The sequence below is a fragment of the Nematolebias whitei genome, chromosome 3, assembly GCF_014905685.2.
Source record: "Nematolebias whitei isolate Nwh7 chromosome 3, NemWhi1, whole genome shotgun sequence".
Taxonomy (NCBI): Eukaryota; Metazoa; Chordata; class Actinopteri; order Cyprinodontiformes; family Rivulidae; genus Nematolebias; species Nematolebias whitei.
Window position 1 is genome coordinate 16,453,634 of NC_056500.1, and position 14,726 is coordinate 16,468,359.

General features: G+C 38.1%; 1 protein-coding gene across 1 annotated transcript; it reads right to left on the reverse strand.

Annotated features, from left to right (window-relative positions):
* Window positions 1-4,351: 4,351 nt before the first annotated feature.
* b3gnt7 (UDP-GlcNAc:betaGal beta-1,3-N-acetylglucosaminyltransferase 7) lies at window positions 4,352-6,267 on the reverse strand. Its single transcript, XM_037674572.1, has one exon. It carries the CDS (start codon window positions 6,265-6,267, stop codon window positions 5,014-5,016), a length of 1,254 nt encoding a protein of 417 aa, XP_037530500.1. The 3' UTR covers window positions 4,352-5,013.
* Window positions 6,268-14,726: the final 8,459 nt, after the last annotated feature.

Consider the following 14,726-nt stretch of genomic DNA (forward strand, 5'->3'; position numbering starts at 1 on the left):
GGAACAGTTGAACACGGAGGCCTCCACCCCTGTTTTATGATGGACGATTTTTTTTCACAAAGATGGCCGCCTCCTCCCTCTTACCAGCGTTCTCTATCAAGGATGTGAAGATCTTCATCCCTGAAAGAATGACCACTAGTTTACCTGTAGACCACAGAGTCCTGGCCTGATGATGGTGCCATCCTTTTGGCCAGTGGAAACAGCCCGTTCTGGATGTCACCAGCAAACTGATTGATCCACTATGAGAAGGTGCTATTTACAAGACTGAGTTTGTTGCAGCTCCTCAGACTGAAGAGGTCTTTTGGACAAAAGATGAAACATTTCAACAAAAAGGAATCCATCCAGAGAAACTGACTTAACCTTGTTAGACACAGAACATTTGTTCTTGCAACAATAAGTGGTTAAACCTTTAAATGGTGAACAGACTGTACTTGTATAGCACCTTTCTATCTTATCAAGACACTCAAAGCTCTTTACACTACAATCTGTGCTCTCGTCTACCCAGTCATACAGCACTCTACTAGATCTCTAACAAAGCTAATTGAACAAATCATTCTAAAGAGACTAACCAGTGCTTAAAACTGGTGGGACACAGAGAAGCAATGAGGGGTTCAGTGTCTTGCCCAGGGACACTTCAGCTTGTGACTGCTGGTGGATTCAAACCCTCAACTTTTGCATTGGAGAACAACTGCTCTAACCACTCAGCCTCAGCCACACTAATGCAATTTTCTGTTCTGATGAGAAAGTGTTTATTATATATTTAAAACGAATTATATAAAATGAATTAAAATATAAAATGATAAATATATACTCCGTAAGGTAGGTATGAATCAGATGCTTGACATAATTTTGAACTAAATACTGGGTCATTAATAGCAAACATTAGCACAACATATATATATATATATATATATATATATATATATATATATATATATAATGCCTTGCATTTTTCCACAGTGCAACATGAAATATATAACCACAAATATTTTTCACTGCAGCAATGTTTCCTTTTTCAACTTACTGAACATCACTTGGCATTTCTTATGTGCACAGTTTTCTCTCTGCACATACATGTCAATAGATTTAGCTACTACATTTTACTTGTTGAACTCATGCCTGTTATGGTGATCCACAAAAGATCCATCAAAGAAAATACCAATTCATTATGAAAGCTTGCGTCCTCATTCGGATGTAGCTGAGCAAGCTAACATCACAAACTTCCTTTAATTAGGGTCAGTATATACGAAGCTTGTGGTCTGAATGTAGAGGAGAATGGTTGTGTTGTCACATAAGTTTATTTGACAACTTTTAGCCTCTAAGACAAAGCTTTTAAGAATAAAAAAAATAAAAATCATTGTTCTTTCATCCATCCACACCAAAGCTTATGCGCTCATTAATCCAGGTATAAAATCCAACAATGTTCAGACAGGTCATCTGGATGGTTTCTTCTGCTTTCTTCTTCTGGACAAACATCAAAAAAAGAAAGCGTCCAGATGACCTGACTGAACATTGTTGGATTAGTAATAACATTTTTCATCCCTCTCTTCTGGCCATCTTCACTGCTTTGGTCCAACTATAGAGACACTGCTTATCTGTGTGCTGCAAAATGTCTGAGGAAGTCGTTTCACATGCTGCCATGAGACCTCCTTACACAGAAACATCTTGTAGCTTGCATTAATTTAAAATATAAGGTTATGATTTTCTTCCAACCCTACCTCTAGGATACCAACATCTTGGCCTTAAATCCACCCCCACCCTCACACAGCAGCTAATTCAAACCAAGACAATAATGGCAGCTTTACGTCCTTACTCATGCTGTTATGTTGTCTTTTGTTTCTTCTTTTTTGTTTTGCTTTGTCAGATCATCTTGCCAGGCTTGGAGACACATTAAATGGTAGGTGCATAATTTGTCAGGTCATATTAAACCAGCCACGCTGATAGACAATGCAACAATAGAGATAATTCAGCTCGCAGGCTTGACTTTGGCTCACCTAAATATTGTCTGTCCACAAAGGAGATATTTGAAGGAGATAAATGTTAACTTGTGCTTCTGTGTTAGCAAACGTGCCCACATGGAACACAATATAGAGAAGATCCAGTTTCTGCATGGCTCTGTTGTCTCTGAAAAGGACAGTTAAGAAAAACAGGAAGTTGTTTCATTCTTTATGTCTTTATGAGCAAGTCTAAATATAGAGGATCTTTACTGCACATCCGACAGTCTCAGACAGATTTTATACTGGGTACACTAACAAAAACAGTGTGAACAGTTATTACATCTGGTGCATTTGAAGCAGCTTTCTAAAATCTTGAACATTAGCCTACCAATGTTCTAGCTTTCATCATAAAATGGTATGCATACCAGCTAACGGTCTAATAAGGCAGACACTAAAAAGGAAATATAATTCAGTAAAATAAACAATAAACAGTTTGAAGCACATTATTTTGACTATATGAGATGCATTTGTTTTTCTAAATGTTTAGTTTAGTTATATACTTCCCCAAAAGCAACGTTTTACACTTAGGTTAACTGATCTAATCTGGATTATTCCCCAAGATTTTAGCAGATGACTATTCTCAACACGCCCATACACACACCCACACACACACACAAAGTTAATGTAGGACAGATTTTCAGAGACTGACTTGCGAACATGTTTATTTACAGATGTACATGTTGAATTTACACATATTTACAATTTTAAACATAGAGATACCCCACTACAGCCCCTGATATCCAGGGTTATTATCATTTAGAATTAAAATATGATGTTAATCTATGATCTTAAATAAAATTAAAGAACCCCAAAGTTCCCCCCCCCCTTTAATAGGAGGAATAAATTCACGTCACATCGCTAGTACCAGCAGTACATTTAATTCACAGTGTTAATGTAAACCCTTATCCAGATTCAAGTCAAGTATATACGCAAATTCAAATCCACAGACATGTGAGTAACAAGTATAAAGATACTTTTTAGGGTTTCCAGTAGGACACTTGAAGTAGCAAATCAAGTCATGTTTCCAAATAACGAGTGCAAGGACTGCTACAACTTAAGAAGTTTTAACATACAAAGCCCTCAACAACCTAGCTCCATCTTACATTCGAGATCTTGTTGTTCCATCTTTTCCTAACAGAACACTTTGCTCTCAGACTGAAGGTTTAATTGTGGTTCCTAGAGTTTCCAAAAGCAGAATGGGATGCAGAGTTGCTAGTTATCAGACTCCTCTCTAGTGCAACCAACTTCCTGTTTCTGTCCGTGAGGCTGACACCTTGTCTACTTTTAAAACTGGGCTCAAGTATTTCCTTTTTGATACATCCTATAGTTAGGGTTGGATTGGGTTTCCTGACCTATCCTTTAGTTATGCTACCAGGGTTGCCAGATAAGCAATAATGAACTATTGTACTGTTGCTTTAAAATTATAATATTTTGGCTTAAACTGTCACATATGCTGAGTGAAGTGATGAAGTAAGATGAGACACATGTTGTGTTTAGTGAACATGTGCACAGAATAGAGAAATGGAGGGGGTAAAAACAATTGTGTAAATCTGGCAACCCTGATGCTGACAAATTGGTCTCATTCCATCAAATGAATAGTGTGTAGTTGTAATTATTTCTGTCTTAACATTTATTTTTTATTTTTTTTGTCTTTCCTCCTTGTGAGGGACCTGCCTCCATTCATTCTGTCCGTTTCTCCTTCCTGTCCTCTTAAACCCCAGCTGGTCGAAGCAGATGGCTGCGTGTCCTGAGCCTGGTTCTGCTGGAGGTTTCTTCCTATTATGAGGGAGTTTTTCCTTTCTACTGTTGCCTTTGTGCTTGCTCAGGATGAGAGACTGCGATGAAATGAAGACTCAACGCAATCTGCTAGCTTCCTTCCTTAGATAGATAACTTTACTAAGTGGCATTAATAATGTCTGTGAATGATTTGTTCAGTGTCCTGAGATGACTTCTGTTGCGACTTGGTGCTATATACATTAACTGAATTGAATTGAATTAAAACAGACCGAGTTTTTGCTCTAATGAGGTAGAGGGCGTTATTATTTCCTCTAAAATGAAACCATTTGAAGTTGTGGCATCATACCAGTCATAACGGAAATCTTTGGTTTTTATAAAACCAAACTTATCTGATCTGTTCAAATGCAAACATTAAAAAGAACACAATTCTTATGGATCTGTTCTGTTGTCTTGAAATCTTACATGAAAATGTGAAGCCATGGGTTCAAAATCAGTTTTCAACACAATCTCTAAACCACATTAAAATATGGATATAAATGGTGGTTTATTCTGTTTGTTCATGAAACTGGATTTTTTCAGAACATTCCTGGAAAAGTTAAAGATTCTCACCAGCTCTGACCTCAGAATTAAATATGGCTAAGTTTAATAACGAAATTAATGGTTTATTTGTGCTTCTGTTAGGTTGCATCCCTTTGTATACTTGCAGACATTTAGTTGAAGAATTTGTTAGAGCACATGTCGCTACAGTGTTGGACCATAGAAAAATGCAGAGAAATACATTTTTATCACATTGTATTGCTGAGAATAGTTAGCCTGATCACTGAGCACAACAGTTAAAAAAAATCCCAACGTTTTCAGATTTGCAACTAATGGGATGTTCCCAGATCCAAGTTCCAACTTGGAAGAAGGTAAAATTACTGCTCTGATCCCAGTAAAGGGGAAAAGTGGATAAATAGTTGTTTTTTTTTTTTTGGTGTGCTCATTGATAGCAGCTCCACTTGGCTGCTTTCTCTGAATCTGAGTGCTGACACTGAAAGTTTTTCAAACTTTACATAAATACACGACTCCAAATAAAGAAAGATGTTCATAGTTTACTTTTGAGGAAAGCCCCCTGAAACTCACATTGCTTCTCAGAATCAGCAATTAAAAGTGGGTTACTGTCTCTCTCCACATAAAGGAGAGTTGACTTGGACGTTAGCATTTGGCTCTCCTGCATCGTACTGCACTTCCTGTTGGCACCCACTCCTATAAATCTCAGCTTGTGAGTTTTGTCCTAAAGCTATAGAAGATCCACTTTCTGTGAGCAGGCCAGGTCACTGTTGGCCAGATTCCACATGTGCAAGAGGTCCGATGGGAGCAGTTTGTGCACTACTATCATGCTTTTAAAGAAACAAGGTTCTCGATTCAGTTTGCTGTTCTTGTTTTTCACCAAGCCAAACGTTTTAAAGGCGTAGTGTTTTATAGGCACGACCTGCAGCACCTCAAGACACATGCCCAGGAAGACATCATCAATGGGGTAAAGCTCAAGAGTTTCTGAAGCATAGTGGAGCCTCCTGACCAGCGTCCCGTCCATCAGAAACCCCCCTCCCCCAGCATATGGAGGGTAGTATGTTTGATTATACAAAGCGTGAGGGATGTAATATTTGTTGTCCTTGTTACGAATGGGCTTAGCCTTGAAAATCACATCCCCCACAAACAAGTTCTTATCGTGGCTGCTGCTTTCCAAAAACTCAAAGATGTTCTTCACACCGACAAAGACGTCGTCATCCCCCTTGAAGACGTAGTGGACTCTGGAGCAGTAAGTGTGGAACCACTTGAGAAAATGAGTCTCCTTGAGAGTCAGATTGAAGAAACTGTCTAAGAAGTCCCACTGAAGAATATCCCCGTATATATGGTCTTCATACTCCACAAGCTTCTGGTGGTTTGCTCTTTCTGCGTCATTAGCGGGCTTGCCAAGCAGGAAGAGAGTCTTGATTCTTTTGCCATTCACCACCCGCTCTTTGCCCCATGTTTTGCGAATAACCTCTCTACGGTCGTGCTGGGTGGCCACTGATTTAATCACCATGAGCAGATTGATCTCCCCCGAGCACTTCTCTGGGTGATTGAGAAGCATGGGGAAAAGACGACAGTGTCGATAAAGCATAAACTGTTTGAAGTTTCCCTCCAGGCCGCTGAACCACGCCTGGCTCGAGAGGTTGAGGTTGGCGCTACAGTTGGAGCTGGTCACATCCCAGTTACGGGGACTGTTTTCCTTTGTGACGTTGGGCTCCTGTGTGGTGGTCTGAGCTTTAGGCTGCTGTTTCTGGCTGCCAAACTTCCAGAAGCTTTTCATCCCCAGGTATGAGTAGAGTTTCTCCCCCTGGATGGCTCTGGGCTCAACTCCTTGAGAAGGGTCCATGCGAGTCAGCCTCTCAAGTTCGAAGGGGAGCCCCGTACTGACGCTCCCCTTCTGGAAAATAGTCAGCGCTACCACAGCCAGGAAGAACATGACAATCACCCGCTTATACACTCTGCAGCGATCTCTGGTGTTCATCCTAGGAAAAGAGACAAAACAGATCATGCTAGTCAGGTGGAGAATCATTTTCTAGGAAAAGGCTAAATGTTGGAAAGTGTCAAACACTTAACTTTCTTTTTTCTTTTTGTACTTTGTAAATAAACTATGGTTTAAGCATAAAAGTAAAAAGCAAAAATTACACATTTATGATTTACTGTCACATGTAGAATGTCGTGTTTAAATTATTCAGAAAGTAGCAATTACAGTTTATGGAACTGACTAGAAGAATGATGGAGATGTTTAGAGGACCCCTAAACTACAGATAAAGAAAAACCCTGGAAATATTACTAGAATTTAAAAAAAAAAGTTTTCTTTGTAACTCGTTAGTGTCAATTTAGTGTCACACAAACAGGCAACAACAAAACACAAAAGAAGAAAAAATCTTCAAAAACTTCGTTTTATACACATTTTCCCTTTTGCCCCACAGCACAGTGGATACTAATGTATCTGTTTATTAGATAGAACAAGTGGAATGCACTACAGGTTCTCACATTTCTATAAAGTCATGCCCCTACTTGTTTTATCAGGACCACCGAGACACTCTCATAAGAGACCCCATCTGCCTGACTTTTTATTAAAACATGAGAAGATGATCTATAGTTTTCTTTAAATGTACAATAGATGTAACTGATGACAATAAAAAATGATAAATTTCTTGCATCAGTGATCCATTAAGGCATCTTATCTGGGTGTGCACCATATCTTGAAATAAATACATGACAAGATAATTAGATATATCTTTACTCACAACACCGTTTAATAATAATAAAAAAAGTTAAATATCTGAATCAAGAATCAAACTTGAGATTAAAGCACCTGTTCACCCTGTTGTGTCCCATTTTTCATGATGCTCTTCAGTTTGATCACAACTCTCAATGAGTTAATTGGATTAATCATTATCTCAAGTAAATAATGTTGTTAATAAATACTTGCAGTTAAGAAATGAGCTGCCGATTCACGTAGGTGATGGCTAAAATTATCTGAACTGTAAGCTACAGTTATAGAAAAACTAGCCACAGTAAATGCCAAAGGAAGCAAAATTGTTGCTCAAAGCTCAAATTAGAAAAACAGTAACCACAATGCATACATGCTGAAGTAGATTTCAGTGAACAATGCTCCTGAAAGATTTATAGAGATCTGTTTGTAAATTAAGTTAAATACTTCAAGTGTACCTACTGAAAATATTTCAAATAAACCACATATTATTCAGTATATTGAAACTGAATAAGCCAAAGATTTTAATATATGAATGGTTAAAACTGAACAAAAACAGCCTCCATCAGTAAAATAATCAAGTCATTGCTGAATTAGTATTCACACAATTGACACTTTTAGGGTTCCAGCTCCTCTGTGAATCGCCACCGTGTCGTGGAGGAGTTTGTGCGCCTGAGTGTTGAGCTGTGCAGATTTAGACAAACGATCCAGAACACTCTTATGGACAAACAACAACTCGGATGATCAATCTTTAAAAGGGTCATGGAGGTAATCAGAAGTGGATAAAGCTGATGAACTAGAAGAAAACCTGAAACTTACATGATCTTAAACGAAGGCGAACGGTTGAACCCAGAAAAAAAGCGGAAAAAATAAAATCAAAATAAAAAAAAAAAACACCCCAAAAACGAAGACCAAAGGAACCGTTTCCTTTTCTATTTTAATTTTTGAAGAAAGAAACAATCCGTTGAGTGGAGCCGGTGGTGAAGCAGGAAGTTGAGGGAGAGCAGAGGCGCTGTGACCTGATGCTGCTGTGCGCCGTGGACCGCTGCGCGCTCCGCTCCGACGCGCGTTTTAAAGGCTCCGTTACGCACAGGATGGAACAGGATGTGGATGATGAATGAACTGCGCCGAGACGCAAGCATGACACCCAGCCGCTACTCTCAGGACAAAATAAACATTTATCTCGTTTTCTTGTTTAAATAAGTTGCCACTTCAAGGTGAAACTTTTATAAACTGTTCAGTATTTTACTTTTCTGACGGTTCATTTAAAGTCTGAGGTAAAACTTGCTGTTTGTTTATATATATATATATATATATATATATATATATATATATATATATATCTGTCTAAATAAATGTTGAATGAATATAAAGGCCTGGTGACCCTTGAAGAAATGCTTATTGTCCACTGCTTATGTTTTAGTTATTTTGGTCAAACCCTGTTAATGACTTTATTTACAATTTCATACAATGTTACAAGATGTCACACACAGAGTGAATGTTAGGGACTCTCAGCTACCACCACTCCAAGCTTGAGCTCATTATCTGTAAAAAAAATGATCGAGCAGTAATTTTTGTGTTGACCAAGATGGATCAGCTGTGGCAGCCATCTTGAATTGGGTTAATTATGACTCTCTGTGAGTTTCACTGAAATCACTTCAGCGGTTCACAAGATATTTTGTTAACAGACCAACAGGGTTTACATCAATATGCCAAAGCTTTATGCAAAAAGGTTGTACAATGTATAGCGCTCAGATTTTGGGTTGGAAATGAATCACAGCAACTAAAACACCGCTATCTGTAAAATTCACAGAGTTATAGCCATTTTTGTGTAAGCTAATTAGCTGTGGTGGCCATCTTTGACTAAGCTGACTCCAAAAGATAGTGAGAATCAGATGTAAACTCATACTTTTTAAAAGTTTCAATAAAATCTATTCAGTAATTAACAAGATATTTTGCTAACAGACAGGCAAAGCTGACTCCAATAGCTAGAGGCAAAGTTATAAAACCTAATCTCATTCATTAGGTTAGTGCTCAGAGTATGTGTTGGGAATGACTCTCAGCTACTTCCACAACTAAGTTGTGCCCAATATTTGTAAAATTGGCAGAGTTAGAGCCCATTTTGTTGCTTAACTGCGGTGGCCATATTTTGGATTGACTCACAAAGTTAGGCAGTTGTAGATGTCCATCCAGTTATTACTTCCTGAAGGTTTCACTGAAATCCATCTACAGGTTTATTCAAATTATGAGAACGCTGCAGACAAAAAACAAACATAAATAAACAAACAGGCCCTATCACCTTCAGCAGCAGGTGATAATAAAGAACATTCAGTCTACTATTTTATATAAAACAAAAATAATGAGGAGTGAAACTAGCAGAACAGATTCTGAATAAACGAGAGCAGAGCATGAGCACGATCAAACAGCAGCTCTGATCCTCACTGTCATTAAAGGTAGAAACAGAATAATGTCACAAGAAACTCAATAAAAACATTGTCAGCTACTATTATAAATATCATTAAAATAAGTTGATACTCAACTTATTGTATCATTCTATTCTACTGATGAAATAGGAAAACAATGTTTAATAATAAACTTGTTTTAATTGTGTTAATGTTAATTCTGGTAACTGAGCTCTGTCAGCTCTGTGAGGATTCTTTACTCATATCCATCTATTTCTTATCAAATCTACTGCATATAATAGAAATAAAAACTACTATAGGATTAAAAACTGTATTCAAATCAGTCAAGATTTAAACAAAACCTGACTAGGAGAAAATATTCATTTTCTTTTTTTTAAAGAACCATAATTGATCATGGTCGTTTTTTGTACTGAACGGTCACAAATGTAAAAAAAAAAGTATATATTTTTAACACTGTGTCTGATTCATCCCAACAATCAGCCACTTTTATTACAGTTTGTACGTCTGTTAACGCAATCAGCTACTGTTGCAGTGACCAAAACAAAAATAAATAAATAAATACATTAAAATAAGTTGTAAACCTGAGTCAAGTGAAGTTTTTACAGTGTGCTTTTTACTATTAATTATTCCATACTGTAACAAAGCCATTCTCAGAGGAAAGAATTATAGCAACAAACAACAACAACAAAACAATATAGCTGCCAGTGGTACCAACATAAACATGTTAAGTATCATAGTTTCACATGACTACAGTATATGTTCAGTATTTTGCCACTTATAGACCAGGGCTATTCAACTAAATTGCTCAGGGGGGCACAATTACTGAAAGTCAAGAGCTCAGGGGCTGGGCATCCATCACTTATTGTCATTAATTTAGCTTGATTTACGATTTAAAATAAAGTTTTATTTAAAGATGAACCCATTGGTTGGCCAAACTGAGCACACCTGTGGGCCTGATTAGGTCCTCGGGCCACCAGTTGATTAGCCCTTTTATAGACTAACTAAACAATTTTGCTAACAACATGCTATTTTTTTCCCTGTTAATGGTTTTCTGGGCTATTTGGTCCTCTAAAATACCGAAACACTTTATTTTTTGCAAACTTTGGTGTTGTGAACCACTTTGACCATGGCTGCCTCAGAGGAGTCGACAGGGGAGAGGGCGGGCCCCAGAAACCATCTTATCAGCTGCAAACTGGTTGGTCCACTATGTGAATGTGCTGCTTGTGGGACTGAGTTTGTTGTGGCTCCTCGGACTGATGAAGTCCTTTGGATAAAGGAAGAAACGTCTCAGCAAAAAAAGAAACCAGATGACCTGAATGAACTTTGTTGGATTTTTTTTACCTGGATTACTGAACATGAATTTTGATGATACTTTATTTTTGGATAGTTTAGTTATATTTAGTCAAGACTCACACGGGGACTTTAGCTTTATGCACAAAACAATGAACTAGAAAATTCAACAAAAACAAAGGTCGGTGTCTTTTTCTTATTTTTTTTTTAAATTTGTAAGCTAAAATTCAGGTTTCACATTTGTCACTCAAACATCTGAGCAATACAATGCTCCCTTGCACTTTCAAGGATCTTGTCCCCACACAGAGACAAAAACAAAGGAGGATCCTGAAGGCTGTAATGTTCATTGCCCAGCTGTCATCACAATTATACGTAATCCTTGCTGTGACAGAAAGCAAATTCCTGCCTGTTTCATGGTACGGACAAAGAACAACAAACAGTATCTGCTTCAAAACAGGGATTTTCAGTCAGAGAACACAGCTGTGATTCCAAATCCCTCCTTCCTCTCCATTTCCTGAACCTAACCAGCCATCCTTCTCAGGCACATGTGCATCCTGTTGCCTGCTCACAGTGTTTTTCTCCATTTTGAGCAATCCCCCTCCTTCTCTCTCTGTAGAACCTGTCTCTGCATGCTCTGCAGAGGAGTGAGGTGGTGACGGACCTCGCAGCGCCTCGATTTCCCTCCAATAAGAAGACAGTTTGTCTCTGAAGGTCGAAATATAACAAAGCTTTGTTGCATTGTTTTAAACTGAAAAGATTAGTGCTGAGTTGACAACAGAAAAGCTGATCTAATCAAACATTTTTTTGTACTTCATCAATTGATCACCTAGTACACACAAAGAAGGCAGATTAAACATCGATTAGAAGAAAAGAAGCAGCAAATTAATCTAATCCAACCACTGATATACAAACTGTTTACAGTAAGAGGATCACATTTTATTTGCTTTTAATCAAGCAGGTTAAAATCGGTTTGGAGATTTAAGTTGTAAGGTTTTAATCACATCCATCTCAGCAGAAGCAAGTCTGTTCTCAGAGTCCAAAGACCAGAACCATTTTATAAAGCTGTTAATGGCTGAACTGGTTTCATGATTGAGAACATTTGGCTTCATGAGAAATGAGCAGGATTTAGAAACCAACTTTAAGGAACTGTTCTCAGCAGATATAATTGCATAATCTGACCAATCTTTTTTGTTTTTAAAAGAACATGCCTGCAGTGTTTGTCTGAGATAGCTTTCTCAAAAACATAAAACAAATATTCTGTTGTGTATTTAAACTTTAGGCGTGGTGAAAAACTGTGTTGGGAAGCGGAGGTGGAAAGAGTACTGAAAATTTGTACTCAAGTACTGCTACACTGCTTAAATTGTACTCAATTACAAGTAAAAGTGAATCCTTTCCACCTTTATTTATACATGTTACTCCCATTGAGCCTTGGGGACTCATTTACGAGAGAGACCTGATTTTAACAAAGAATGATGACAACAGTGGATAACAATTAATTTATCTCTGGGATTAATAAAGTATTTTTGAAAAGTGAGAAATGTCACCTGGCTGACTGAGATGGAAGGAACTGTTTTGCTTCCCCCACTTGTTTTAGTGATTGTAAACTCCTCAGTCACCATGAAGGAATTTAAAGCTTGGAAAAAAAAAAAAAGGAGCTTGAGGTAAGTTTTTCCCTACAGCCATCAACTGAGGATTATATTCCCATAAACATCCCCAAAAAAGTTGTGATTTGTTATGAAGGCCTCTTTGTAGTTAAACATATGTATCAACATATATTAACCCGATTTTATAAATGAATGACTGAATACATAATTAAATAAACGTATGAACCCATTTTTGACCTTGCTCATAAACATTTACAGAAATCGTTGGTTGGTTTGCTACATGACTGTTTTTGAGCGCTCTGATCGTCACGCCCACAAAGTCACAAACACTTTGAATAACTTCCTTGATGTTATCTTGAGAACTATTTTTGTTCCACATTTACTCAGCACACATCCAGGCAATTTCTGAAATAGAGGAAATTTCACATTCATTCATTTGCACTTGTACTGTCAGCTAGAAATTCAGTTTTTTTTTATCCGTGGATATGAATTGTATTTAATGTTTCCCTCTAAGTGCGAAATCTCCTCCTCTTTCTTCTGCTTCAGTGTATAAATCAATTTTTGATGGGTTAAGTATAGGAGCACCTTGTGAAAAACACCCTGTGGTGTCGTCCCCATAAGGAAAAAGGTACAGATGCTTTGTTAAACACATATCTGCTTAAACTTCACATCTCCATGTGCAACTTGAAGCTGTCAAAGATTTCTAGGAGCTCCAGCCTTCAGCGTGTCTAACAGTGAATGCTTTTTGTTTGTTTTGACATACTTTAGTTCTCCGTTGCAGAGTGAAGAGGGAAACTAGAAGTGCCTACGTACCAACCTACCCACCTTTGTTCATCCAGTGAGCTACCCACAGGTTTGTCTTGCTATCTTTACGTAAACTTTGCATACACTTCCATTATTTTTTCATTCATTTCTATCCCTGACCCTAACCCTAAACCTAACCCATCCTCAATCCACACCTTAGTCCAGGCCTATTCAACTAAATGTTTCATCCATTCAACTTTTATTTGAAATAAAAGTTCTCAGGGGGCCACAGTTACTGAAAGCCAAGAGCTCACAGGCTGGACATCCAGCAGTTATTGTCATTAATTAAGTTGTTTTATGTTTAAAATCTAGTTTTATTTAAAATGAACCCAATGGTGGGCCAAACTGATTTCATCTGTGGGCCTGATTTGGTCCCTGGGTCACCAGTTGAATAGTCCTGCCTTAGTCCTAAACCTAACCCCTAACCCACTGACGACACTTGAACTTTATAAGGACCGGGCTTTGGTCCTCACAAAGTAACATAAACAAGCCCACCCCCCCTCACCACACACACACACACATGTGCATGTGTGTAAACCGGCCACCCCTATCATTTGAGGAAATTATGCTTTCTAGTTTCTATATTGTTAACTAGATTAGAGTGGCTGAAGAGTAATCTATGCTGGACAGCTGCCACCACTGGGCACCCCTAGCTCCCCCATTGCGCCTGAGGTGGAAAAAAAATGCTCCCTCCACTCAGGATCTGTCACTCTGTGCTGCCTCGGATAAGCAAAATAAATAAACACATAAATAAATAAAATAACTTAAAAAACAAAACTACCCAGTACCTCTGTTCTTATACACAGTGTAACTATGCACTTCAACATCTAGCGTCAAAAACATTCAAGTTTATTTGCATTCCATGTTCAGTCCCAGTCCAGTAAAACACTAATCTTCAACACTACAAACATTCACTATTCAAATCACTCACTGACGGGGGAACATCGGCATATTGCTTGTTTTTCTTGTTTCAACAACCTTCAGCTGATATAACATTTTACAACATGCTAACCTTCAGCTTGGATTTGTTCTTATGCACACACAATAAAAAATGTAAGCGCTTTCAAGCTAAAGGTTAATGTCCAGTTTGTGAGGACATTCCTGAGAAGGTCAAAATCATAGAAAAGGTGAATTCCCCCCAAAAAAGCTGTAAACTTGAGCCTTCTTGACGATGGGCCACTTTGACCCAAGTAGAGTTCAACGCATTTACTGGAACAACATGGGCCTGAAAGGTAACACACGCGTTTACAGCAAAGTGCAGATGTCGGTGTTGACTTTGATCCATCTGTTTAAAGGGGCTCTGCACAAGAGGAAACAGGAGGTTTGAAAGACAAATGCCTTGTCTTTGTTGACGTCTCATTTTATCAGCAAAGCTTATGGCTGTCTACTGATAAACACAAAATGGGTGATTCCATGACACACGGGACTCTCCAGAACTTGAAATTAAGTTGTCCTTGTCTGTAAATTCCTTTCTTTTTAGTCTTTTATCAAAACTTTTGTTTTGAGAGAAAGCAGCCCCCCCACACCCCCTTTTTCTCTCTATCACTTCCAGCATAGTTTGAGCTCAGGGTTACAGTACCACCTGGCTGCATGTGCGTCAGTC

Excerpts from the sequence above, each read along its gene's own strand:
- b3gnt7 (XM_037674572.1), bottom strand. The coding sequence starts at position 6,267 with ATGAACACCAGAGATCGCTGCAGAGTGTATAAGCGGGTGATTGTCATG.